General features: G+C 37.4%; 2 protein-coding genes across 3 annotated transcripts; both read right to left on the reverse strand.

Annotated features, from left to right (window-relative positions):
• Nucleotides 1-1,082: 1,082 nt before the first annotated feature.
• On the reverse strand, nucleotides 1,083-23,253 carry LOC110046680 (kelch-like protein 12). Of its 2 annotated transcripts, XM_089286631.1 has the most exons (8): nucleotides 23,113-23,253; nucleotides 20,093-20,472; nucleotides 15,592-15,809; nucleotides 8,205-8,354; nucleotides 6,125-6,346; nucleotides 4,933-5,119; nucleotides 4,065-4,322; nucleotides 1,083-2,737 (listed from the first exon to the last, which is right to left on the reverse strand). In XM_089286631.1, the coding sequence occupies exons 2-8, from the start codon at nucleotides 20,451-20,453 to the stop codon at nucleotides 2,424-2,426; spliced, it is 1,710 nt and encodes a 569-aa protein (XP_089142757.1). In that variant the 5' UTR covers nucleotides 20,454-20,472; nucleotides 23,113-23,253; the 3' UTR covers nucleotides 1,083-2,423. The 2 variants fall into 2 exon arrangements, with proteins under 2 accessions (XP_089142757.1, XP_089142758.1); XM_089286632.1 differs by lacking the exons at nucleotides 20,093-20,472; nucleotides 23,113-23,253 and adding an exon at nucleotides 17,469-17,648.
• On the reverse strand, nucleotides 10,832-15,036 carry LOC149114007 (uncharacterized). Its single transcript, XM_089286635.1, has one exon. It carries the CDS (start codon nucleotides 12,235-12,237, stop codon nucleotides 11,293-11,295), a length of 945 nt encoding a protein of 314 aa, XP_089142761.1. The 5' UTR covers nucleotides 12,238-15,036; the 3' UTR covers nucleotides 10,832-11,292.
• Nucleotides 23,254-24,238: the final 985 nt, after the last annotated feature.

Below are 24,238 nucleotides of genomic sequence, written 5' to 3' on the forward strand. Positions count from 1 at the left end.
TAACTGCATTTTTTTTTAGGCTTATCCAAAGAGGGCCCTTCATATAAACAAAAGGATGAGCATTTTGCACTGTAAGAATGCTACTCCTTTTGTATATGAAGGGCCTTCTGGATAATCCTAAACACTAAAAAGGTGCCAAGTGTCTATGGGTTAAATGTCCCAGCCATAAAGGGACTGTCCATTCACGCCTTGGCAGAACATTTACGCCAGCATAAGCAGAACACTAACTCTCCACCCATCTTGCCCTTAGCGACACAAGCAAATCTCACTCTACATGCTGCAATTTTGTTTAACCATGACGTAAAAGTGTGTCCTGCAGTTGTGAATTCCTTGCATTCTATGTTCCTAATTACTGCTCTCTTTGTTCAATGTATTAAAAATTAGAATCCACTTTCAAGGCAGTAACTATGGTATGTTGTTAATGGAGCACGACGTCTGTTTACAATGAGCCATTCAAGGTGAGATCATTCTCTATAAAGTTATTGTTGAGTCTATTTCAAAGGTCAACAAACTGTAAGCTTCATTTTCTTAAACCTAAAACATTTTTGCTTGTTACCTTCAGAATGATATAACTAATGATTGATAGCATTGGTGCAGTTTAACACAAGTTAGGGTAGGCTCTTCAGTAGTATAGCTCTTTCTACCAGCTTACCAGCTGACGAACGTCTGCAGATAAAAGCTCAGACAACTGTTCAGAAACCACTTTGTGTTTGAATGCAATGTGGTTAGTACGTATTGTAATTGATTTTTTTCCCTCTCTCCCTCCCTTTGGAGACAGGGTTGGTTGGGTGTATCCTTTATCTAGTAAACTAGTGAAACAATCTCAGATAGTGTAGAGTGCAATGTATAGCTGTGATACAGTAATCACAACACAGGTTCTCACACCTGCTGTCCTCTCCCAATTTGTATTGACCTTGGTAGTCAGCTGGGGCTGAAACCTTGACAAGACATTATATTTTAATGCCACCAACTTAAATATATACTACCTCAGGGAAACTTTAGGCTGAATATTAACTTTTTGGTATCTTTCATGGGGACAATTAAAAGGAGAAATAAATATGTTAAATAAATAGGTGAAGCAATACGTTTCGTCTCTTTATTTGAATCCTGACAAAAACACTAGAGTAGTTTAAAAACAGTACATGACATTTCTTCAATCGAGCTAGGGGTAATTCCAAAAGATACCAGTCATAGTAGCCTTCTCTGCACCAAACAGGGAGAAGTGAGTTAACCAAAAATTAACAGCTGCAACATATAAAACATCCAGATTATTGAGAACTTTGCCTTGAGAACAAATTCTGCAGAATTGACTGGTGAAGGTCCCATCCAGTGTGTTATATCCCATGCTTAGCAACAGTTGAACATCAACATCTGCTTTGTTGAATGGTCATGAAGACAGGGTGTGGAGTAGAAGAAAACAAATTGCAGTGATAATTAAGATCTTGCAGAAATGAAATATGCCATGCAGGTTACCAACTGGTGAACAAATTGATCAGGGTTTCAGTTTACTGGGATGTGATTGGCTGTGTACACTCAGAGGTGGTTCAAGTTGCTAACAGCAAAATGATAACTATAATCCCAGTGTCTGGAGTAATAATTGGGTCCACTCTCAAAGTTCTTTAAACCATAAGATTTATTTCCATCTGTTGTTAAGATTAAAATCGAGATCTTAGTGTAATTTGAAACCACTACCACCATAACAACAGCAATCAATGAAAAGGAGATTTTTTTTTTTGGCAAACTAGGATGTTTTGGAAAACTGAACTGCTCTTAATTCACAATAACAATCACCATAGGTACTGGGATATTAGGCATGAAAATTTACTAACCTTCAGAAATAAAAATGTAACAAGCACCCTTTATTTTACGCTCTGCACAATCTACCTTTTTGTGGGGCTTAGAACCTGACCTACCTTTCCTTTTACTCTAGCCCACCTGCCGAAACTTATCGACTGGTAACCATATTTACATATTATGTTTGCAACCAATACCAGAAACATTATGTTAGTAATGAAATGGCTAGCTATTCATCTGCAAATGTTTAAAGGAACTGAAAATAAACAATGGTAAGGAAACCTGTCTTTTTCCCCCATGCTTTTCATTATATTTACGTAGCACACTGGCTTACATTGAGTATTCTTTAGAATAATTAAATCAGTATCAACTTGTTAAACATTGTACAAATTTTTCTGCAGTCCGAATTCTCAAAAACCCTTTCTTCTTGTCTAATTTGTAAGCAGCTAACCAGTTTTGACTCTTCAGGCACATATTTACATCATAATCTTCCTAACAATATTATAAATATATAACTATTAAATTAAAGATCTGTCAATTAAAAATGTAAGTTGACAAGCTACATCGTACACACCACCCAATTACCTTTTGTGACATTTCTACAATACCTAAAAGAATTTAGGGTTTATTCAATGTCCAAACAGAACAGCCACACCCATGTCACAACGACTTGTTGCCATAGAAGGCATTAGTGTCCACTCCTGAACTAAAGGATCATAGCTTTCAAATGTGTCCAACAGTGACAAACCATCATAGCCACCCACTGCAAACAGCTTGCCACACATCACAGCTGTCCCTACATAGCACCGGTTTGACTTCATTTGTGCAATACTCATCCACTGATCATTACATGGACTGTAACATTCCACAGACGACAAATGTTGGGTGCCATCATAGCCTCCAACAGCAAACAGCTGCCCATCAAGAACTACTATTCCAGCACCTGTATGAGAAGGAGATCAGAGATGCATGACACCAATATATCAAAATGGTTGAATAAAGTGCAATGGAATAATCATTAAATAAATGGTGGTATGTGCTTGGAGTATACCACAATATTTACATTTACAAGGTGTTATTATTTCAGACTAGTTAGTTATATACAAAACCATCTCATTTTGTAAGTATGTTCCACACCAAACATATCCAAACCAAAATGAAATGGCTGAATTGTATATACCCTGTTTCAGACCAAAACAGTTCAAAAACCATTCCCTTTGGAGCACATACCTGTAAGGCTTATACGATAGAGTACTCCATCCCCCAGGAGAGAGTAAAACCAAACATGTTATAAAATCAATATACTGTTGCACAATGAAACTACACCACAGGTAGTTTTCAAACAATGTGGTTCTGGATTTGAATGAAAATATTGGCAGATCAACAGGTTTGACAAAAAATAGCATGGATTGGTGGATTCACCTCCCTCCTTACTGGAAGGCCCCATCTTATCACGGAAGGAAGACCACGTCCTATCACGTGTGAGTACAAACTTAATCCAATCACAGCATGTGAGTCCAAGGTGTACATTAGCTACACTAAAAAAAGGATAAACATACGAAATGCATGCAAAATACTCTACAGAACCCTCCAAAACTTGGAGATATGCCGTATAATTACAACACATAACTATCTATGCTTTATCCTTAACTTCAAATCACACGTGCTGGAGAAAATAAGCATTATAGCCATCATAGAAAACACAGTGTCAAGCTGTGTACAATGGGATTGAAGACTTTATGCTCACCATTCGCTGGTGGCAAAACTACCTATCACAATTAAGAATTCTCGCTCCGCCAAACGAGTATATAATATCAAAAAAATATGCCAGGTGCGAAGTGTTACCGAGCATTGGTCTCTACCACTCCCTGCTATTGGCAACTGATGAGATCCAGAAGGATCAAAACTGCAGTATTGCCTGATCTACAAGGCTATGAGCCTCCTAACAAAAGAGGGAGTTACTGGGACAAACTCCTTATAATATCTTTCAGACAAGACTGTTTAAATTTAACATAACTGAAGGAGGCTAAAGAAGTGAGCGACAATGCTGCAGACAGATGGTCAGAACTAATTCATGACTTCAACCAGGCCCGGGTTGTTCGAAAGGTGGATAATGCTATCCACCAGATAAATCACTATCCCAGCGGGTGGCCAAGTTTGTTAATATTGTTAACATTTATCCACTGGATAGTGATGTATCTGGTGGATAGTATTATCCAGCCTTCGAACAACCGGAGCCAGCAGTTCACAATGAACTTCTTTTACTATACCTGATCGCCTGGTACTCATTGGGGCCAAACCAGTCCACTGTCCTGTTCTGGGATCAAACCTCTCAATACTGTTTAAAATACTGTTTCCATCATATCCACCCACACAATACAGTATGCCATCAAGGTTAGCAAGGCCAGCTCCTTCTCTGGGGGCTTGCATCTCACTAACAAGGGTCCATCTGTCAATTGTTGGGTCATAGCATTCAACACTGGTATGCCTTGTTGTACCATCAAATCCTCCAGCTACAAATATTTTTCCTTTGTTTTGAAGTAAAAAAGGGGAAAAAAATCAACAAATTAATATTCTTAAGGATTGAAATCAGCTTTACATTGGTAAATTAATAATAGTTGGCCATAAAAATAAGCTAAATAACAGAAAAGTCATCTTGGCACCATTATCAAGTGAAGAATGCAAAGGAAAGATAATACTACTAAAAGTGAATGTGTGAAATAGAATGAATTAATTGATACTTAGAAAAAAAAAATTATATTAAATAATATAAATGACTGAATCCAGCAAAACTTGAATCCAGAATCCAGAATCCAGAATCCAGCAAAACTTTAGTACAGTTTTAACACTTCTGTTGTTAACAATGGCCTCTGTGCAGCTCTATTTACTGCAGACAAATGGCTTGTTGCACACAAATGGCTTCTCTGAGTCTCAGGGGATGTTTAATTTGGGTCAAATTTGTCAAAATTCCAAAGCAAAAATTTGAAATTTAGCTTACTGTGCATCTGCTCTCTGATAAAGTACACTGTTTCAGCCAATCAGAGTGCACATTATATGGAATCTTTATCATAACAAAGGTTATTGATGCACCAGTCTTTACTATTATGTTAGTTCCTCTTGACTTTGGATTCATTATACCTGCTAATGCTGTTGCGCCAGCCAAGCCTCGTCTCTGTAACATTGGAGTCATAACTGACCACTGGGCTGTTGACGGATCAAAACACTCAACAGTATTGAGACGACTTGAAGCATCATAGCCACCAATGGCATACAGTCTACTGTTGAGGGCCACTGAACTTAGATAGCGTCGTTTCCTTGTCATTGGCTGCAAAAATGTTAATAATTTATTATCACCATAGTATGACTTACTAGTAATGGCCATCATCACTAATGGCAACATATAATATTGAAGAAATACTGTGTGGAAATAAGTTGTCAGTCTGCTACAAAACAAAATCAATCTGTAAGTGTTGTAAACTACTATGGACATGTTTACTCTCACCAAAAAGATATGGGTTCCATGTTGGCATAGAATATGATCAAGCTTGCATCAAGTGAGATAATACCCATCTGGTACATAAAAAATTAATATGTATATAATTTTATTTCAAGTGTTCGAAGATCAATTGTAAAGTTTTCAAGAGATGACAAGCTTGCTTTTCAAATTTAAAATAAATTATAACCAACATAAGATTCTTTGAACAAAAAATGTATTTATTAAACAAACCCTACATTTTCTTTCAGAAGTAAAAAAAATAAACTCATTACAACATAAGAACACAGTCCAATGTGACATTGATGCAGTACAATTTTATATTCATCTCTGTGTTAATCACGGAAGGGGACAGTAATCAGCAATATTATACAAAATAATTAAATGTAATATTTTCAACAGTTGAATTAAAAAAGAAGGGATAGGGGTGGGGGTACAATATTGTGGATTAGGAAACCATATGACACATTAAATTTGTCTGGGCCTTAAATTTCTTTGGTTGGTAGTCATGTCACCATTATCACACCCTGAAATACTTACAGTGAGGACACTCGAACCTTGAACACTTGACATTTTTTTGTACATTTTGTTAGTGAATTAAGAATGAATGTGCTTCATGTTAACAAGAGTAATTAGCATGTTCGCACTTTAAAAATGCTAGTCTTGTACATTATATGAAGAGCCTTGATTCTATAGTCACCAAACCAAATGTACAAAAAAGTAAGACAAAGTTGAGCTCCTGATTAAATTGAGGGTCCCTTCTAAACAACATGTTCAACTCTACTTACTACTAAGTAAACATGTTGTCCACAACTGAGCTTTTACACAGTCACGTACCTGTATAACAGACCACTGGTTTGTTGCAGGGTCATACTTCTCAACAACATCAACAGGAGATTGCAAATTTCCAAAACCTCCCAGTACATACATGACTTCAGATAGGCCAACCCTTGACTTGGTTCGACAGTTCTGCATTGAATAACGGCATTCAGGCCTTAAATGGAACCTCTTAGCTTCATCTACAAGGTCTCTACAATCAAGGCTCTGTCTTATCAGTTGCTGTGAAATCATCAATAACAATATTGTCAGTAATTTTAAATTAACTGCAACATTAAATTTTAGTCCAGTAAACAACATTTAAATGGGATAAAATACACGTATGTGTCAAATTTCTCGTAGTTTTTTGATAAACAATTTCTTGTGGGTACACTGTGCAAAATTGTACCTACATCTAATTTGTTTTATGTCAGTCAGACAAAAACCATTCTGCTCATAACGACAGAGGTTAATTGTTTGTTATTTGAGCAATCAAATAACATAGGTCTACACAAAATTTGTAAGATTGTTTTATTTGAAGCAAGCAATTCAAGCAAGCAGAAAGCTGACTCATTATTATATATTAATTTGGCTAACAAAACATGCTGTCACTGATGATACTCATGATGATAACATGGTCGACTAATGGTTTCTTACTATAGTTGACTCCTAGTAACTTGAAGTCTTGGTTACTCTAATCTGTTGTTAACATGAACGAAAATTAATTTCCCCTGGATTTGCCCCTTACATTTACTGTAGTTTTACCTCCAAGGTCTCAAACCCTTGATAATTTGAAAATCCCACTAGGTGAAAGGGGTTTGTTTTTTCCCTTCAGGTCATTTTCTTTAATTACCAATAAATTCTCGAAAACTCAAATTCCTTTCTCAAAATGAAAATGAGTCAAAACATACTCTAAAACATGAAATTTAATTTGAAAATAATGCGCACAACTGTGTTCGTGAAGTGTCTATAATATTTAACAACAAAAGCAAACAATAAACAACAACAAAAACTTTTATTTCATCCCAGAGTTAGAAACAATTTATTACTAAATTAAAAACCAAAGGGAAAGGGGTGCTGGCTACCCTAAATAACCTGAGAGTTAAAAATGCGAGATGGCCAGTTAAAAGAAACATAGTTATGATTATTTTACATGTTAAGGTCAGGGACACAAACAAACAAACAGAGACACACAAAATAATAGATTGAAATAAAAAAGTTGTAATAAGTTAATAACCAGTAGACTAAAGTTCTTACATTGCAAAACAGTATTTTTATCAAGAGAAATGTTAGTATGGATATCTAATAATATTAATAAAGTGGTGCTTTATTTTCTTTTTAAACAAAGACAATGAAGATGATTTAATTCATATCTTCATGATGGAACTCCATACTGATGGACCTGGAAATCTTGTATTGCATATTCCATAATTTGCTCTTGCTTTTGGAAGATAATAAGACTGTTTTGCAGCAAGCCTTGAGTTATAATTATGGATCTGTGTTATTTCAGTGAAGAATATAAATAAATATATTAATTTTTTTGTGCTATTAAGCTTCTTGGTGTTGTGTTACAGGTCTATGACGTGGTAGCTGCATAAGCACTTGATTAACAAAATAAATGAAGGAACGAACAAACAAACAAACAAATGAGTAAATTACAAACCAACAAACCAACAAATGAACAAAGGAATAACTGAATAAACAAATGAATGATTAATGGAAAACAAAGTGACCTACAAAATGTTGCTCCATTTATTGTTATTGTTTGAACAATAATTGACAAAGGTAAACAACACCTTGCTTTTCGCTCTAATTTTTGTTCATTTGTTTCTATCCCCTGATAACTCAAACTCCTGCTATGTCTGTAATTCAAACCTTTTATGATTTCCCCATGACAGTTCAAGTTATTGGGAGTCAACCACGTAGAGTACAGTGGATATGATATTGGTCAACTGTACTTAAAAAAACTTGTCAATATTCATACCAAATTTGATGTTCACTACAAGACTTAGTGAGCAAATTCACGACAATCACAAGCCAAGCAAACTAACATAATTAAATTATCAAATTATAATAAAGTTAGGCAGCTGAGTTTACTTGCCTCGCTGTCGACTATATCTGTTATGTACCGTGGAGTGAGAAGAGGCAAACGAACAAATTTCAGCATTCCAGGCAACATATCCTTTCTCTTCTTTTTATCCTGCTTGATCCAAGAAATCACAGCTTCAAAAACTGCCTCCTCAGATGGCACCTGGTTACAGAGAAACTTGTAAGTAAAACTTGTGCTACCCCTTAAGATATTGCATACCATGCACTGTGTGTCCACAAAAATACAGGATGCATAGTTTTGAGGCCTTAAGGTATCAATATACCCCAAAACCCCAGCAACGTGTATATTATAGTTTCTGGAGCTTACCCACTTGTGTCTGGTTATAACACAATAAACATTCCAGACATAATATGTTTGTATGTATTGGTGTTCAATATTTGACAGTAAGTTTGACAGTAATAACTTTTATAGTAGATGATTAAAATATAATTTGAGTAAAAGAATTACAATTAAACAGTCAAATTGAGTGTGATTTATTTAGTAATTATTAATAGTAATTTGACTGATTGGATTACAAATTTTCAGGGAGTAATCAGGCCAGCAATTTCAAATTTTGACGAGTGTGCAGTGCGAGGCCGATTTGAAATTATGAGTACAATTTCTCTCTGAAATGTATGACACAAGGTCCAATTACTAATTAGTTGTATCATTAGTTCATATAGTGTGATCGTCCGGGTGAGTGTAGTTCTGAAAAGAACTGTTGTTGGTTACTGACGTTTTGACAACCTGAGCGGAAGTCATCTTCAGAGTCAAGTGAATAGTGTTTGTCAGTTGATGATGTTATAAGTCTGGTCCGTTGAACGCAATTGGTCAGTATAGCCATGATGGTATTGGCTGAAAGACTCGTGTTAAGTTTGTCATCAGTCATTGGTGGGTTTCAATCTGTCTATTGTTAGTCAAATAGGTCGGTTTTAGGTCTGTGTATTGTTAAGTCTGTTTGTCGGTTTCGTCTCCGTTGTGGATAAGTCGTTTGTAAGGCACCGTAGTTGTTGACATCTGTTAAGAGGCATTTGTTCTAGGTTAGTGTACCAGCTTTCCAGAGTCAGTCGTTGAAAATAGTTTGTACTGTAGGTTAAGCACTGAGCAGAGTCCCAGTCAATGTTGTGGTTTGTCAGTTGATGATTGTTTGGTAAGCCGCGACAACAATGAACTACGAACGACAGTGTACAGAAAACCGACTCATACCGACAGATTACTTGACGAATCATCCTACAACCCGACTTTACACAAAGCCATGACTATAAAGACTTTGATGAGACAAGCGCAACTAGTTTGTGACACACCGGACAGCTTATGCAACGAAAACAGATACCTTGAACGTGTTTTTCACAAAAACAACTACAACGCTGACTTTATTCGACGAAACATTTACCGACCTACTGAAGCTGATGCTACGAACAGGAACCTTACACCTGTTACTACAGTGACTACACCCTACATTAAGGGCACTTCTGAGATCATCTCATGGATCCTACAGCCCTACAACATTCGCGTAGCCCACAAACCTACAACTACGTTACAACACTTACTGACCAACGTGAAAGACAGAGACGAACCTAACAACAGACAGAGAGCAGTTTACAAGATCAAATGCTCCGCCTGCCAGCTGGCTTCCTACATTGGTGAGACTGGCAGAGACCACAACATTGACTGGGACTCTGCTCAGTGCTTAACCTACAGTACAAACTATTTTCAAAGACTGACTCTGGAAAGCTGATACACTAACCAAGAACAAACGCCTCTTGACAGATGTCAACAACTACCGGCGCCTTACAAACGACTTATCCATGATGGAAATGAAACCGACAAACGGACTTAAGCTTAACAATACACGCACCTAAAACCAACCTATTTGACTAACAATAGACGGATCGAAACCCACCAATGACTGTTGACAAACTTTATACCTGGCGCAAATTTGGACACTGAATTATCCGTAGAAGTTTTCGTAGCATTGTACGTCTGTACGCTTTAGTTTTATTAATATTGACTATATATGCAAGTTTCAAAAGTTAACAGTCTCATGTAAGGCCGTAGAGTCGTAGAGTCGTAGAGTGGTAGATCCTTATAGCTTTATATTGCTTATTAGAGATATAGAGCGAAAATGTAATATTTTATTTATCTAAGCTACATGTATAATTACAACAACTGTTCATTTATTGTTTTTCGAAACGCAGAGTTATATTGCCCATTTTCCTTTCGAGTACTTAATTAGATGCAAGCTATATCATTTTCCACGATATTTTACTGTTATATATCTGTAATTTATAACTCTGCGGATCTACTTGGTACAGCCGTAGAGTCGTAGAAACAGGTAATGTATTTGTTTTGTTTTTACTGCTACATTTATCCCATTGTTCTTGTAGGTGCAGCCGAAGTATTTATGTTCCATGTATAAAGTTGTACCCACTTTTATGCATTTACCTCGCTACGCCTCTATGCCGGTGCTGCTCTGCGCCTGTAAGGCTCTACGTAGAGTTTGAATGAACCTTCCCTCAAAAGTTTACTTACACTGTAAAACTCCCCTCAAACGAGCTTATTAATTGCAGTGACAGACATTGGTTCCAAATTCTATCAAATCTTTTTTTTTCCCCATAGGCGATATTTCCATAACATCCTTTATTTTCTATTCAGTTTGAGGGACGCTTGTTCACCTCATTATTGTGGTACCATACATTACGCTACAGTGGAAATTCATCCCTTGATTTCAGAGTTACATTATTGCTTTATTTAGCTGCCGTTACATGCAGAAAATCTTTATAGATGAGACGCTTATGCTTAAAACTGTTCATTTTTTTTTTAGCATTTACTTGTTTGTTCCCATTTTCCATTTGCCATATTGGCTACACGCACAAGTAATGCCCTCATATCTAAAGGGTTTACTGTTACACACAGGTTGTTTGCTTGCTTTTTTGTTTTTTTCTTTTCTTTCTTTTTTTTTTTTGTTGTTTTTGTTTTGGCTTTTGTAGGAGTATGCACTCTTTTTTCTTTTTTGTTTTTGGCTGTTATTGTTAAAAGTGTGACAGGCCTGACATGACTCCTGCAGGTTTCGTGATGTTGTATATAATTAGTTTGAACTTCATAGTTTTGCTCTAATGAGTATATCTTTTAGAGATCTGCCTCTTATGTAAGAGATAATGGGTGGCTCCCGAAAAATCTCTCGAAGCAGGGGTTGTTTCTCGATGATATGCCATTTGCTCATTAAAATCTTTTTGAGATTTTGCACTAATGGGTTGTATTTTCTGATGAAAGGCAATATGATTTTTTGCACCTTCTGTTTCTCCCGTAGCGCGTATTTTCTCTCTAAGAATTTGACTTCTGCGAGGGTCTTTTCAACTATGTTGTTTGGATAGCCTCTGTCGCGTAATCGCGACTTGAAATTATTAATGCTTTCTTCAAAAAGAACTTTTGAAGAGTTAGTTCTGAGAAGTCTGAGGGCTTCCCCTTTGATGAAGCCCTTCGCTACACCAGGGGCATGACAAGAAGAGAAATACAGGTACTGAAAGGTTTCAGTAGGTTTGAGATGTGTGCGAATGTCTAAGATTGACTCCTCGTAGAATCTTTCGTCTTTAAATACTGTAGTGTCTAGGAAGTTTGTATCTTTCTCTGATATATTAGCCGTGAATTTAATGGTAGTATGATGCCTGTTGGCTTCTAAGATAAAGAGATCAATCTCTTCTTTTGTTGTATCCCACAAAGAAAATATATCATCGATGTATCTTTTCCACTCGATTGGTTTCGTTTTGCTCTTGTTGATGATTTCGGTTTCAACTGCGGACATAGAGATATTGGCAAAAGCAACTGCCATTTTAGTACTCATCGCAGTGCCGTGAGTCTGAAGGTAGTCTCTTCCACAAAATTGGAAGGAGTTCTCCTGAAGTATAAGTCTAAGCATTTTCCTTGGCGCATTGGTTGGTATTGGAATTTCTCCTTGATAGAATGTTTCGTATGCTTTGCATACAGTTTCGATACCCTCTTCTTGAGGGATGTTGGTGTACAGGCTGGTAACGTCTAGTGATACCATAATTGCATTGTGTGAGACTTTCGTCTTTTCTACGAAATTGATGAAGTCTTTTTTATCCTTGAGATACGATTTTTGTGATTTTGCTATTGGCTGGAGGATGTAGTCTACAAATGATGATATTCGTTCTGTTGGACCATCACAACCTGATATTATAGGTCTTCCTACAGGTGCAGGTTTGTGAATCTTTGTAAGTGTGTAATTATTTTTCTTCTGTCATAATGTTTCTTGTTTTTAACTTTGCGCTTTTGTGTTTCCCTGCCCTTTGCCATTTCATCAGAAACAAAACAGCAATAAGATTTATCTTCTTTATTCTGGTTTTCTTCAAACTTTTTCATCAATACATCAAATTTCTTGATCCTCTGCATCAGCGTGTTTGCTAATGTAATTACATTCTCTCTATGTGCCTTAGGCTTATTGTCTCTGGCTGCAAGTGGCCGGTTTTTGATAAGTTTCTCATTATCAGTTTTCCTTGCCTTGGCCAGGTTCATTTTCTGCTCTGTTTTTCTTAGTTTGTTCTTGTTGCATTCTATTATCCTGTAATGGAAACATGTTAATGCACCAATCAGCTTTTGTTCGGCGTCCTTTCTGATGTGGTTTATGTCCTGCTTGAAGTCTTCGTCCAGCACGATGTTTGCTCAAACAATGTATCGTAATGATTTTGGACTTGTTTTCTTTTCAGTGTGCGCCTTTAGCTTCTGGATAGAATCTTCAGATTTTTCGATTTTATTCTTCAAGGCTATGGTGATGTCGTCATATCTTGTTCTTTTGCTGGTGACTTTAGGGCTGTACGTCTCCGAGGGGCGTTTGCGGGTTGGCGGTCGTTGGCCACTCTCCAGCTCGTCTTCACTGTACAACAGCTCTTCCACGTTTACGGCGTTAATTTCATTTGCGAGTGCTAGCGACGATGAATTGCTCTAACATGCACATGATATGTAAGTTGCAATTTCACAACATAAAAATAATTGCTTAGAGTGGGGACAGGAGAATTGCGTGTGTAAACGGGGTTTGAAACAAGAAGAGGATTATAGGTGGAAAGATGAAATTTTTTAACGATTGATATACTAGAAGAAAATTTCTATAATGCTCTCTCGCTTTCCATTTTATATTGTGTGGAATCAGCAATAGCCACCTGCAATAACAAAATCTCTTTTTAAGAGTAAGAACTAATGTATTCGAAAATATCAAGCAAAAAGTACCGATTTGTGTAACAAGATTGTTATAGCAAGACTTGGAAGGTGAGACTTTATCCCCTTCTAATACAATTGTTGGGAAATTATAAAGCTAAATACGTTACAAGTTTCCGTCTATTTTAAAAGTAAACTTTTAAAAAGCGAATGCTCTGAGAAAAAGTGGTGAACCATGCATAAGGACCTTTTGGCTAAAAACTACCCTGGCGACTTTTAAAACTTTGATAGCAATCGAAGTGATGGGAGTTCAGGAACAGTAATGGTGTAATACAGAGCCGGAATGGGTAATAGGTGATCGGAAGATTATGATTTGAAAACATTGAAATCTTTGGGAAAGATACATGATTTCAAAACGTAGAGAAAATGGAAGGACAAGGAGTTTGACCGCGCGATATATACGATAAGGCCAAAAGATGTTGTAAGTAACAACCTGCGAACCAAGTAGCTTACATATCAAAAAAACACAGATCCGAAAACAGTATATTGCTACAGATGATTAATGAAAATTACAAGGCACGGGTTTCACTATTGGTACATAAATACGTGTGGAAAGAAAAAAAGTGACCAAAACTCAACGTAAAGAACCAAAAAAAATAATAATAAGGTTCGAAGACGCAGCATACAAAATTACAAGCACATAGTTTAGAGTACAACAGTAGAGGCGTAGAGGCGTAGAGGCGTAGAGGTGTAGAGGCGTAGAAATGTAGATGCGTACGGCATAGAAACATAGAGGTGTAGAAACGTAGAGGCGTAGAAACGTAGAAACGTCGAGGCGTAGAGGCGTAGAAGGGCATAAAATTTTAATAAAAAGTAGATTAGTGTAAAGGAGTAATTTTAAAGAAAAATGTAGACACAATAGCGGTAAGGATATATTACAGTAGGAAGAATAAGGGAAGAAAAATTTAAGTTTTAACTAAATATATATTAGGAAAAGCAAATTAACCAAAAAAGTATGAATAAATTGAACTGTAAATTTCAAAGGATGGATGAGATAAACCTCAAAATGGGATTAAATCGTCCGAAAAATAGCAGCACATTATGCAGCAGCATTACAAGGAAAAATCATACAAGAAAGTGAGAAAGTTGTCGAGAACCCGTTTGCATGTGTCATTTTGTACATTGTGGAATAAATTGGCAATAACAATACATTGGTTGCCAAGGCAACGCAAACACGCAATAGGAAAAAAAACAAGGGAAAATTAAAAATAGGCCAAGAACGTGCCACAAAAGGCTGGCGAAAAAGAAGGCTAGGCCAAATAGTGTGTCCAAATCTGACCCACACTTGACAAACTTAACATGAGTCTTTCAGCCAATACCATCATGGCTATACTGACCAATCACGTTCAACGGACCAGACTTATAACATCATCGACTGACAAACACTATTCACTTGACTCTGAAGATGACTTCCGCTCAGGTTGTCGAAACGTCAGTCACCAACAACAGTTCTTTTCAGTTGGATACCCATAGATTATGTGACAAGTAGACACACAGAAATCCAATCACGATCAATAATTTTCTGTAGATACGATAAGGTTAGTGTTATTATTGTTGCTTCTAGTAGGAAATATTTGTTGGATTTCAGTTCTACAGCTCACAAGCTGAGATCAGTAGCACTAGTCACGATTATATATTTGATACATTTTGAATCTTAGTTTAACTTCCTTCTCATTAAGACTAGAGTATTTGACTACAGTCGAGCCCCTATTAAGCACCAACCATTGGGTAAATGGGAGGTGCCCGCTTAATAAGGGTTGGCTGCTTAATGGGGGTTTGTATACTTTGAAAATTTTGACCATCGGTTAATTGCTAGTTCACGAACAAACACCATGTCAAGACAAACATGATAAACATGTGTTTGAATGTTTTTCATCAGTCATCACTTTCTATTTTGGACTCTTGTCTGTCATCGCCTTTCTCAAATTGTGTAGTTATTAATTTTTGGGTGGTTGCTTTATAGGGTAAAGATAATCAAAAGGCAGCCACGGCCATCTAATAGAGGTAGCCAGTGAATAGGGTTTTATTTTACCGCCAACAATTTTGGGACTTTGATAACTGGCTGCAAAAATAAGGGGTGGTCGTTAATAGGTGGCTGCTTAATAAAGGTTTCATTGTAAAACTACAAAATTACTACTTGCAACTTTTGTATTAACTACTGTTTACTTACAGTTAAGTTGTCACATTTTATCAGTGATACGACATCTTCAGTATCAAGTTGCAGGAACTCTTCACTATCCACAAGATCAACAAAGTGTTTTAGGATATATTTTTCAGCTGCTTTCCTCAATTCTTCACATCCATGAGTCTCTGCAAATGTTTTAATGCCTAAACAGTTTGATGGATCTAACTGTTGTTCCAAAAATTCACAACAGGCTTTCTGAACACCTGCAAATAATAAACAAATTAAGACGGATTCCACTCAAAGTTTTGAGCAATAAGTGCAAAAATTATTTATGAAAAATCTACTCATAGCACGGTAACTTTTGGAATACTATTTAAAGCAACTCACTTTAGTTCCTTTTTCTAAGTGACCCCACGATTAAATTCTCAAGCATTCTTCAGAAAATTAATGTCAAACCCTGCAAGAATGCTTAAAGCATGTGTTATTGTGTTTTTAACTAACACGAAATGTCTGTTTTAACTGAAATATGGATAACTTCAAGTTCAATTTTTTCACGCTGAGTCAGCTTGAGCGCTTAAGTCTTCAAAAATTCTTTTTAACTGTATTCAAAAGATTACCACGTCATGAGGTTTTTTTGGTAACTTAGTTTTTGCCGTCATTGCTCGAATGTTCTGCAAAAATCATTTTAAATATATATTTATTTTTAGTAAGAGTAAAATTGAGCAGCAAAATTTCATCATGGTCTTCCCATTTCAGTCACTCAATTTGTTTTAAAACTCTTTTCAAAATGAAGACTGTGTCACATAACTGGTTCATTCAATGTAGGACCTAAATGTAGTTATAGGAGAATCTTGGTTCACAACACTTGTCTCATTACCATAAAAGACACTGACAGTTTTTGATGGAGCTACAAAAACATTAGTTCTGAATATTGAAAGGGTGCAGCATGATTAACAGTCTCAAGGAATTTGAGCCTGATGTATTGAACATTTTTTGTGCTCATTAGCACTTTTGCAACCTAGACATTTTGCAGTTTTTGAATTAAGCCAATTTCTCCTCGAATATTAAACCCAAAGTGTGTCCACACCTTTCTGGGAGGCACGGTGACCTCATGGTTAGTGCGCTTGACTCTGAATTGAGTAGTGCGGGTTTGGGCCCTGGCAGCGGACATTGTGAATTTGTTCTTGGGCAAGAAACTTTACTCTCACATTGCCTCTCTTCCCCCAGGTGTATAAATGGGCACCAACGAATTCAATGCTAGGGGTAACCCTACAATGAAGTAGCAACATCCCATCCAGGGGGAGTCACTTTATGCTAAAGAAACTGGGATAATCTCCAACCTTACAGGGCCACTTGATTCTTATGCAGACTTTTCCTATGTCCACACCTTTGGTTCTCTTTTTTTGGTATTTGCACAGGTGGCACAATTTCATTTTAATCTGAATTTCATTTGACCTACAACATATGTGACCCTACACAGGAAAACAGGGATAAAGGTGATAACATGCTCATGACACGCTAACACAGTACGCTTAGTGTGTCCTAAGACACGCTTTATACGCATATTTAATTCATAGCACAATGAAGGACACACAACAATTTGTTTCGAAGATGTTAACACGCTAGACCTTTTGTTTTAATTAGCATGCTAACCGTAACACACTTAGTGTGTGAGATAGCACGCTAGAACATGCTAGAGCTAAAAGGAACATCGCAGAAAGTTTGCGATCTCATTCTCCAAAAAGTTGGAATTTTATTATTAAATTTTTTTTACTCTAAAAGCTTCTAAATTAACGACAATTAATAAATAGCAACAAAGAGTGGGAGAAAAACTTGGCATCCACGTTGGACAACGAACAAAAGATACTATTATTCTGAATAACCTCAAACACAAGTAGAACATTTTTAAACAAACTGATCACCTTCCTTCCTTTGGAAACAAATACAGCTGGAGAAGTTGCTGTCTCTGATTCTCATCGGTGCCGAAGAAAAATTATGCATTAGTTCTCAGGTTAAACAACAGCCAAATATTAGGATTTGTATGGGAAAAATGGTTATATTCTTAAGTCTAAGAAAATCAAAAGGAATATAAATAAAAATAAACCTACCTCACATTAAGTGTGCATTTCCTTGGTTCCTGTGCGGTTTTTAGGCTGATTTAATTGGATGGTTTTTAGCTTGACTGCTTTGTCCTCTCTTCCTTCATATTTTTTAGGAAAAGTTTTACAACACAAGCAGTAAAACATGTGACGTGCAAACCTCAGAAACAGTTAGTTATTGTGTTTACTATGTTACAATGCTGTCAAATTATGCTTGGCACCCGCAGAGATCGGGTGAGATCCATGAATGCTTTATTGTATCAAGTGTTGCAAAAGATTGTCTAGTCTTATAATGGCACCTTTCTAGATTGGTTACACCCATAGACTGTCTAGCTATAAAAGCACCATTATGCAGTGTAAAAGAGCTTAACTTTGGTGGCATGCTGCATGTACATGTACTCAGTAAGCTTTGTTCGAAAGTAAAGAAAATTCCCACTCTCCCTCTCCCTCCCATTGTGGAGGACTTTGTTTGTCGATAAACCTGGGAAACACCTCTAGTCTTTGGGTAGGGACTTTCTCCAAGCTTTGGGCAGTGTTTTGCCCCTTTCATTCTTAATGTGCATCTGCCAATAGTATTGTCTGATTCAGCACTGGCTTCCTCAGCGCCAGGGAAATAAGTAAGGCTTTCAAGATCACGCATTCAAATTCCACTTGCCAATACTCTTGCAGGATTGTGTCACCCCACCTTAGGCCGAATTACATTGTGGTTTTCTCTATTTGCTGAAGATACATGACCTATAATAATAATGGGCTATAATAACACACAAAAGTGAACTCTCACAGAACAGGGACATTAAGCCAAGTACAAATACACTGGTAACCATTTTTCCCCACACAAATCCTCATATTGTGACTGTTGTGTAACCTGAGAACTACAAGGGATACTCATTTGCGACCTTAATTGTGCCACCTGTGATATTATCACATTTATATAATTATGTATTCTTCGATCTATCACTGAACAGATGCACAGCACCATGTGATCTGTATCTTTAAAAAATAAAGAAACAAAAACATGAAAATAAAGTTAATGACATCATCAGTCTGTCCTCCAATTGATTACAAGAACCAAATAAATCAAAAATGCAAGAATAAGTTGACTTATTATAATTATAAATATAGAGCATTGAGCACCATTAACTACTTAATAACCGAGAGTGAGGTCGTTATGGGAAAATCTCAAACTGAGGCCTTGCCGTATTGACCTCGCTATTGCTCGGTCAATACAGTAGGCTGAGGTTTGAAATTTTCCCGTAACGACCGAACGGTCAAGGTTATTAAGTTGTTTATTATATGGCTCATGAATTAAAGAAAAGAAAAAAAAAATTATTTGAGCAGAAGTCGGCAATTTACATCCGGCGATGCGCACGTTTACCAATTCATTCATTGTCTCAAACCCAGGGCAAAACTACACAGTCAGTGAACTTTACGTATTCCGTTAAAAACACACATTTCGTTACAGGAAAAATGATTGTCACAGCCTCAAAAAGGTATTTTAGTATCGTGGTGCCACAACTTGATGGGGGAGTTTTTCCGACTTTTGTGGCAAAACGTCAATGCACATAGAAAAGACAGACAGTGCTTCAAAATAGTCCAAACCAACGGTGTTTCGGTGAAAGAAAATACTAATGCTTCAGAATGTACTGCTCAGAATAACTCGATCTTCGCCATTCGCTTTTGACAACATATCTTTGCCTTCTTCATTCTGGGATTTATGGATGAACTTTTCAAGCCTTGTGAGCATCCAGAACTTCCTGCAGTCATCAGAAATACTGCTACCGACAGAAACCGCCCAATTGTTTACATCTGATGATCCTGAAAGCTGATTTACACTTGCTTGTGTTAAAGCGATGGAATCTTTTTGATGAGAACTGTGGCGGAGTTTAATATTTCAGTAATTGTTGTGACTAAGACGACAACTCAAAGTTTCTTTGTCGTGTTCTGCTCAGGATGCATGACAGATCTGCCGATGGTGTTTTTCACTTAGTGATTTTAACCTTACCCAAGACTTGGTAAACTTTGATTGTTTTTCACTAGTGCTCACCAAGGTTACCAGCTGGTAAGTCAAAAACGACTTCCATATAAATTTTGTCAAGGAAAAATCTCTAAACTTTTAGCTACTCGGATTAATTTTACTTTCTCTTACTGTTTTTAATCAGCTTGCATCGTTTCAATGCGCTTGAATTTTCAGAGCCAGGCTCTTCCTAATTTGCATAATCCATAATCGGCCCGTGGGCATTACGGCTGCGTAATGACCGCTCAGATCTCACTTTTAGCCAATAAGAGCGTGCGTTATATTGGCCACAAGCCAAGGCCATATAATAAAACCATTTAATGCACTTATAAAATAATTATTAGTTATTTATTTTAACCAGGCCTGTAGTTACTATTTCATCTATGTTATAGACTGTACAAGCTAAACAGCCTGAAAGTGTAAAAACACATACCTGTCAATTGCAATAAACATGCAGCAGGGAGCAAAGCTTGTACATTTTCAACACTAACTTGAATTGACTCAGTATAGACAAAGTCCAGAATAAACTCCATTGTATCAGAATCTAACCCATGAAGTTCAACCACAGACTTGTGACTTTCTTCCATGTCACCAGTAAACATAGCACAGAAGTAGTCGCTGCAAGCACTCAGTATAACACGATGAGCACAGAATTCCTTCTCTCCCACTTTTAGAGTAATGTCACACAGCTTTTTCTCCTTCCTAAGCCTGTTTATAGATTTCAGGATGTGATCTGAATGGCCACATGTTAAAACCTTGACATGGGTGTCAGGATCCTGTGCAGAACTGGCCATTATCAAGGTACAGGGACACCTGTCAAAACCAATATCAAGAAAATACAAAACAAACTGGGTTAAAATATATAAAAAAAAGGAAGTGTTTAACAGAGCATCATGTCATTTATGAGGCCCAAGTGCTTGTAACTAGTACTAGAAAGAGGGTGCTTATGGTAAGGTAGTGTACGAGAGCATCTCTTTTTTTAACTCTTATATGAATCAAGAGCTGAAAAAAACTGCATGCTGCAGAGGAGGCAGCGTAGCCAAGTGGCTAGGGCACCAGACTTGCAACCTGGAGGTCATGGGTTCAAGTCCCGTTCTGACCACTTAGCTGGAGTTGTTTCTCGGGAGACCCTAGTTCAACTCCTCGGTCATGCTTGTAAATAGCCAACTGGTCTGCCTCCCACCAGTTGGGATTTTTAATCATGTTATGTTTATTTGCATTATTTGTTTCACAATTTGAATTTATTGGCCCTGAAAAGTCCCATTGGGAGAGTGGTCAACTAAAAATATTTATGGATTTAATTGTTTGTTTGTTTATTATTTTACTTATTTATTTATTTATTTCTTTATTTGTTTATGCTCTTACAGGCTAATTGTAAGGACTGATTCCCCATTCTAAACACATACAGGTCTTCTGAAAAGAAATGGAGCAGTATGTGCACAGCATTTCCAAGGTAAATTGTACAGCAAAACTGGCTATTATTGGCAAATTATATCACCAGAAGAAATATTTTGATTCGTTTATTTGAACTTGAAACAATGACTGAATTCTGGAGTCACAAGATTGCTTGGATTTTATAGAAGGGATGGTAGGGGAGAATGCATCAGTTGTCGTCATGTGTAAGGCATGTATATGAGTAGTAAAGTAGGTGAGTAATCTAGTATACATTCAAACACACTGCTAGTACACTTTTTCACCACTGGTGATAACTGGGTTGAGGATCTGAAATTTTCAATGAAATTTAAGTGGTGGCCTGAAAAACAAATCTGACTCATGTACTACTCTTTCTCTCTATAGGAAGACTTTTTTGTGACATACAGGTGTGTATGTATGTTAAGCAAAATTTTTAGGACTAGTGATTAAAATAGCTGTTAAGGCTACTAGGGATTATAGCCAAGTTAAACAAAGTCAGATTGGCTTTCAATAAGATTTCAAGTTGACAGTTGCAAAGTATTGAAAACAATGCAACCCTGAAAAGTAACAAAACTAGACAATTGAAATAATACAACAACTGGCCTTTAGTAAGGGACTTTGTGCTCATATTTCTACCAGTGAGAAGACAGAAAAACATTGTAGTCAGTATAAGGCTAGTACACTTGCTACCCTGTGAGCAGTTGGTTTCTCCTACGCCAAACAAGAGAGAAACCACTGCAAGCAACTGTCGCTAAAAGTGTTTGTACAACGCTGGTCACTGAATACAAATTTCTCACCAAAAGTGCTGGCCCAGACCTTCATCAAAGTGTTATCTAGTTTGTGGTCTAAATCTGAAGTCTAAATTTAACACTTTCATACCCTCTCTTGTGCATGATCGCCGATCTCATTGAGTGCAATACTGTAACCTGCCACTTATACGCCCTGGGCTTAAATATGGGTCTATAACCAGAGGGGGTTACAAGCGGAGGGGCCTGTAAGCAGCAGTTTATGGTACTCTGAACAATAATACGATTTCACCTGGGAGAATATGATTAAAGGTGTGTTTGTAAAAGCTGTTTCAAGTGACTGAATGTCATCAAAAGTAGTAAAAGAAGCATACTCAGTGCACTAGAGGAAGAACCTCCAGTGATGAACAGCAGTCTCGAAGAATTATGAAATGTCTTTCAACATGTATCATAACCATTTGCAGTGGACTTGGACTTTGATCACTACACAGCGGGCTCACTCAAACACAGCTGAGTTATAATGGTGAGCGTATGTGACTTGTGTGCGCACCTTAAACAGTTTCCAAACTAGTTTCACAAGTTCAATAATAATTTATTCATCCATGGCTGGACAGTGGTTAACTCAAAGGAATGAACCGTTGCTCACAGTACAGAGGTTTCTCTCTCGTTTGGCATAGGAGAAACCAACCGTGCACAGGGTATACAGTCACAGAATCCAATTTTTATTAAATATTGCAACTAAATAACAGCAGTCAAGTCCTTGTGAATTGGACACCGTGCACGGCAAAGCTCCCAATGCTTCTTTCCACCATTTTTGGTCTGCACATGGAGGTAATGTTACAAATTTGTGCACAAGCGGGGAGGAATTTGGCTCACTTGAAAAGTGTAGGGTTTTATGTGTTTTGTACTGGGGGCAGTCAAGAAATTTAAAATAAACAAAAAGAGATGTCTTTTAAAATCCGAAAGCTGGCATTGCCAAACTCAGAGGGGATGAGCGAGTTGGAAATTGACGGAGTCTAATTACAGCTTTGACATACTGCACATGAGCTTAAAACTACAATAATATACATGTTTCAAACTTTGGCATATCTTTGGTATGGAATGTACGAGGAATATAATTGGTAATAAGCTTGATTATAGAAGGAAACGATACATAAATTGAATGCTTTGAAGAATGAAATAAACTTGCTCTGACAGCCCACGTCATACAAAAATGCATACCAACTACAGTCATTGTGCAAGTCTCAATAAAATGTCTTATTTCCCTTCTTTCAGTAACTAAGAAATACTTTACCTTCGACGGTACTTTCTTTCTTCTGATTTCCTAAAAACCAGGAAAAGACTATCCTAAAGAGCAACAACATCCACGATCGACTCCACGATTACATTGACGCTGTTTACAATCTTCAGCCTCGAGCCGTGCTCTTGGGTCAGCGGTAAGTACCTACCCCCCTGGAATAACATGTAACTAGGCAAGCCTAAAAGCGGAGCGACGGATTGCAATAACTAAGTCAACTAACCATAGAGGAGAAAATTGGGATTTGTTTATTCTTGGATCAGAAACTCAAACACTGGTCAATTGTAAGCATGTAATTGTTCAGCGTGTGGTTTTGCTACTTTTTCTGGTTAAATTTTAACAAACCATACCCATTAAGCGTAACCAAGATTGAAGAAATTACGTACGCAACAGGATTGTGCGAGGAATCAACCTTGTTCCCTGGACTTTCCCAAAATTGGGAGTGGAGCCTGGTTCCCAAATGAGGGAAAAGAACCAGAATTTTTTATGGTATGGGGCTCTGCTCTTGAGCCCTCGGTGCGCAGGAGCTCCGCTAAAATTTTTCCAAGGTGGGAGGGGGAAGCGGAAAGCGGGGAGCGGGGAGCGGGGGGCGGGGAGCGGGCAGTAGAAATACTACCGGTATAAACTCAGGTGGTAGTCCCACTTACCCGGAAGACACTTACGACTTACCCTGAAGTCTCCCGACCTCCCCTCTTTCTTTACCAGACCCCGCTCGCTGTTCGTAGCCCGGCCGCATTTTTGATCGTCCCCATTGACTGAGAGCCTGGAACAGGCTATTTTTCACACAGAGCAAACACCTTGTAGGTCTGGTACCTTCTGGTGATCTGACTCATCCCTGATTGTACCATCCCCACAGCTACTCGTTTTTCCATACCTAACATGAACAAAGTCAGCAAAAGATACGAGCTCCTAGGGGGTAATGCATCAAATGGAAAAATGTTAATTTGAACATGTATGAAGAACCTTAAATAGAATACAATTCATCTAACTTGACGCGATCAACAAAGTAGAATTCTCGAGTTATAGCCTAAATGACGCCTCAAGCTGGTAGTGCAGGCTACCCCCCTCCCCTGTAGTGTAAGTGTAACCCATGCTAACAGGTCGTTTCCGTAAATCCGAATGG

This window comes from Orbicella faveolata, unplaced genomic scaffold (genome assembly GCF_042242905.1).
Source record: "Orbicella faveolata isolate gen_17 unplaced genomic scaffold, um_ofav_v1 contig_14, whole genome shotgun sequence".
In the NCBI taxonomy this organism is placed as follows: Eukaryota; Metazoa; Cnidaria; class Anthozoa; order Scleractinia; family Merulinidae; genus Orbicella; species Orbicella faveolata.